At 37.7% G+C, this 4,421-nt stretch overlaps 1 protein-coding gene across 2 annotated transcripts in view; it reads left to right on the plus strand.

Annotated features, from left to right (window-relative positions):
• Cdk19 (cyclin dependent kinase 19) overlaps nt 1–4,421 on the plus strand; it is a 155,919-nt gene that overhangs the window by 47,453 nt on the left and 104,045 nt on the right. The window contains exon 2 of one of the 2 annotated variants that reach the window (XM_031348460.1): nt 862–937. The exons of the other annotated variant lie outside the window; for it this stretch is intronic. Coding sequence (XP_031204320.1) covers nt 862–937 — 76 coding nt within the window. The remainder of the gene's footprint in view (nt 1–861; nt 938–4,421) is intronic. 2 annotated transcript variants of the gene reach the window in all.

The following is a 4,421-nucleotide window of genomic DNA, read 5'->3' on the forward strand; positions in this document are numbered from 1 at the left end:
GGGGAGGGGGAGAGAAGGAGTGGAGAGGCAGAGAGAGGGAGAGGGAGAGGGAGGGAAAGAAGGACGAGAGGAGGATCCACAGATTGAGAACCAGTGTCTAATACAACCAGAAGATACAAATCGGAGGATATAGATTATGTCCTTGTTATAAGAACACAGCATGATTTGTGTTTGCCAGATAAGATCACAGTGATGACAGTCAGGTGGACCTTCTTGAGGCTGGCTGTGGTCTGTCTCTGAGGATATTGTCTGTTAAAATACCACTCATCTGCCCTCCCTCCTCCCATTATTGAAGCATTGCATTGTACTGGTTAAAATCCTTGGTAACTATCAGGCTTCGCTATATTCTTTGCTTGTTTTCAAAACTCTGTCTTAACTACTAGATTTCTCCAGGAGTGTTTTGAGAAAGCAATGTTGGTGCTGAGTTTTGTAACTAGGTGCTAATTAATCACATGAACTGGTAGTTTATGTCTGTCCGTTACTTCTGTAGTGATGGTTTATAGCAGAGTGCTGTGTAGACTTCAGGAATGGGAGTGCTCTTACAATGTGTTTGAGTTTATATTTATGCTTATTTACTCTTTGGAACTAGTGCTGTCTTTAGTGTCCTATTCTCTTGATTCTGAATTTCATGCTTTAGCTCTGTCTGGTGTTTTTATTATAACATGAATTTCTCTTTTGGTATTTTATATTTCTATACTAGAAGTATTATCAAAAATGATCAACGCATGGCATATTGACAATGTTTGCATATTATTGAGAGATTAAATGTGTTTCCATTGTTTTTGTAGTTGTAATTTTTAAATCTAAAAGTAATATATAGAAAAATAAAAACTGTTTTTATTTTTTTCTGTTTACATGCAGAAAAGATGAAAAGGAATATGCACTTAAGCAAATTGAAGGCACAGGAATATCTATGTCGGCTTGTAGAGAGATTGCAGTAAGTATAGTTTATTTTATTATCAATATTGGATATTTAGTATAAAATATGTATTAATATGTACACTGGATGATAATTTCACAGACTTAATTTAAGAATAGTTTATATAAAATAGGAAAATCTGGAAACCTAAAATTACCAAAGTCATTTTTGAGCATTTTTTTAAAAATTTCTATTAAATTTATATATTTATTCATTTTACATCCCAATATCAGCCCCCAATATTAGCCCTCCTCATCCTCCCAGTACCCTCTCTCATGGATCCTCCCTCATTCCTCTCTCCCCTGCACCTTTGATTTTGTTTTGTTTTGTTTTGTTTTTTGTTTTTGTTTTTCGGCTTTCTTTCTTTCCTTCTTTTCTTTTCTCTTTTCTTTTCTTTTCTTTTCTTTTCTTTTCTTTTCTTTTCGGAGAGAGGCTGCAAGGTGGAGGGCACGTAAAAAAGGGACAGGAAGATGAGCAGGATTCAGTTGCATGATGTGAATTTCACAAAGAACCAATAAAAAGTAAAACAAACAAATCCAAACACTATAGAAAAAGGATGGTAAAAAAAATCTGCTATATCAAACTTAGAAATTCTTTTCTTTGCAAAAATTCTCCCTCCCACACATATAAAAATAAAGCCCATAACCTTTTTATTCAGTATGCTTCGATCCAAAGTTAAGAAAGTAAATTTCAACTCTAAAGCTAGTTGAACTATTTATTAATCATACTGTGTTATATGGGATATATAACAAATTGTGAGATGTAACTCCTCAGCACTCTTAAAAAATTGAGATGTTTGCATGGCAAAGAGCGGCTAAGGGGGCAGTTAGAGCAGTGGGCTTTAGAGTTAGGTTAGAGAGCTGCCTTAGTGTCTCTGGACTGTTGTGACAAACCACTAGAGCCTCCAGGATCAGGGGCTGACAGAGGCTGTATCTGGTGTGGGCCTGGTGTTCTGATTTATGGATGCTTGGCCATCTTTTCTTGTGTCCTCTGTGATTGAAAGGGTGCAAGGAATCACTCTGAGGTCTTTTAGAAGGGAACCAGTCACTTTTTTTTTAAACAAGGGCTTTGTCCTTGTAACTTAAAATCACCTCCCAGCTCCTAGAGGGCCTGTGAAGTAGTGACTTAAAAATTTGAGTTGGGATTGAGGCACATAAAAGCATTCAGTTTAGGACTGGGTAGAGTGTTGCACAAGTCTGAAGACTGCCCCTTCATCTCTAAATTCAGGGTGGGCCTGCTTGTATTTCTAGCAAGATGGCTAGCTAGACTCATTGAGTCACTGTGCTGTGGGTTCCAGTGAGAGACCTTACCTCAGTATATAGAGTGGAGTGAAGTCAAGGAAGACAGTGATGTCAGCCTCTGGCCTCCACACACACACACACACACACACACTCTCTCACACACACACACACAGAGTCATGGAAATAGAAACCTCATTTTTGTTACTGCCAGAGGGAAGAGAAGTCTAGGTCCCCCTCCCCCCACCCCCAGTGCTGAGGATTGAACTCAGCAGCTCATACATATGAGATGTCAGCCACTGATCTCTGTCTCCTGCCCCATCCCGACTTGTTGCCTGGCTGCTCAGTGTCTCAGGTCTGGCCTGCACTGCTGAGAAGTCCTCCTCCTCAGTGACTTCTGTTTTGCTGTTTCCAAATGTGTATATGCTCTGGTGTTCCTGAGGCAATAGGTAGATCAGCAGTTAGGGACTGTCACTTTCAGGTTTCGCCCACGAAATGCAGTGGGTAGGTGGGAAGGAAGTGAAGAGCTTGACGCTCTGGTTTTCTCCTTAGGTCCCTGCTGGGGCCAGCCTGCTGCTAGAGAGTCAGTGGCATCCTCACAGCTTTTGCTATAGATGAATCAACTTTTTAAAGTTATGAAATAGAATTGATAGAATGTATTATTAGCTGGTAATTTAACGCTGAGAAAAACTTTGAAATATCCATGAATAAAGCTGTGTTAAGTTTTTAAAATTTGTCTCTACAAACCTTAAAATTATTGCATTAAGATTCATATATTAAAAGTGGAAAAGTTAATGGCATTAGACAATAATTTTAAGAATTTTTATAAATAAAGTTTGCATTTACTATAAAAATAGAGAAGTATCTAACCTCGTGAGGATTGCTTTATTGTATCATTTTGTTTCAGTGAGTCTAGGTTTCCCTCAACTATGTGTACAACTTTGTTAAAGTATGCATGTATGGAGTTAGGTATATTACTCAGGCTTTTACCCTTCCTGTGAAAAACTCTAAAGCAGACATACTCTAAAGCTTGTTTACAAGACATTTTTTTAACAGGATGTTATATGATAATTTTTTCATAAAAGGTTTGACAGTTTTTAGAGTAGAACTAAAGAAAGTTTTATGATTTGCTTTGGACAAAATATTTTCTTTGGTTGCTTTCTTCTTAAAAACAAACAAATTTTACTTTTAGGAGTGAAGATTCTGTACAGGTAATTCCTTATTTGAATATCAATTTCTTGTCCTATATGATGATGGTTAACATTTTTTCCTGGTATGCAATATATTTGTCTTCTTTAGCAAAATGAGTACTATTCCTGATTTTTCTTTCTTTTCTTTTAAAAAATTATTATTATTATTATTATTATTATTATTATTATTATTATTATTATTATTATTATTAAATTTTGAAACAGGGTTTCACAATGTAGCCCTGGCTTTCCTGAACTCTGTAGACCAGGCTGACTTTGAACTAAAGAGATCTGCCTGCCTCTGCCTTCCAAGTGCTGGTATCATGGGTAACCACCTGGGATCTATATAAGTTTAAGGCCAGTTTGCTCTACATTGGGAGTTCCAGGCCAGCCAGAGCTATGTGCATAGTAAGATCTTATCTCAAACAAACAACAAACAAAATGTATTCTTAGAAAATGCTTAAGTATAAGATGTGCTATGGTCTGATGTATGTTTGTGCTTATCTGCATGCTGTGTGAACATGAGCATGTGGAAGCCAGTGGGGCCATCAAGTGCCTTTCCTAATCGGTTTACACCTGGCCTTTGTTTGTTTTTTTAAAAGAGTAACAGTTTAATAATTCTTCTGGAATTTATAGTATCTTTTGAGCAAATACATATATGGCCTCAATTCCTCCTGTATCTAGCCTCTCCATTTTCATGTTACTCCATCTTATTTTTGAGCATACTTACTTATTTAATCTGGAGCGTGCCAGTCTGGCTAGACTGTGTAGCCAGCAGGTCCCAGGCATCCTCCCAGTTCTCCAGCTCTGGCTCAGGGAGGGCAGGTGTAGGCTGCGCATGCTTGGCTTGTGTACATGCCAATGCTTACACCATGGTCCTCCTACTTGCATGGCAAGCACTTTATAGACTGATCCGTCTCCCCAGCCCCTAAACCGAAACTTTTATTTAAAATTAGTAATTCTAGCTTCAAACTAAGATGGACATTTCTTTTTTTATCCATGTTCACATGTGATCAGAGAACTTCTCTTTCACTTTGTTGAGGCAGTTATCTTAGTTCTCCTTGCTGGACTGCA

The sequence above is a fragment of the Mastomys coucha genome, unplaced genomic scaffold (assembly GCF_008632895.1).
Source record: "Mastomys coucha isolate ucsf_1 unplaced genomic scaffold, UCSF_Mcou_1 pScaffold3, whole genome shotgun sequence".
Taxonomy (NCBI): domain Eukaryota; kingdom Metazoa; phylum Chordata; class Mammalia; order Rodentia; family Muridae; genus Mastomys; species Mastomys coucha.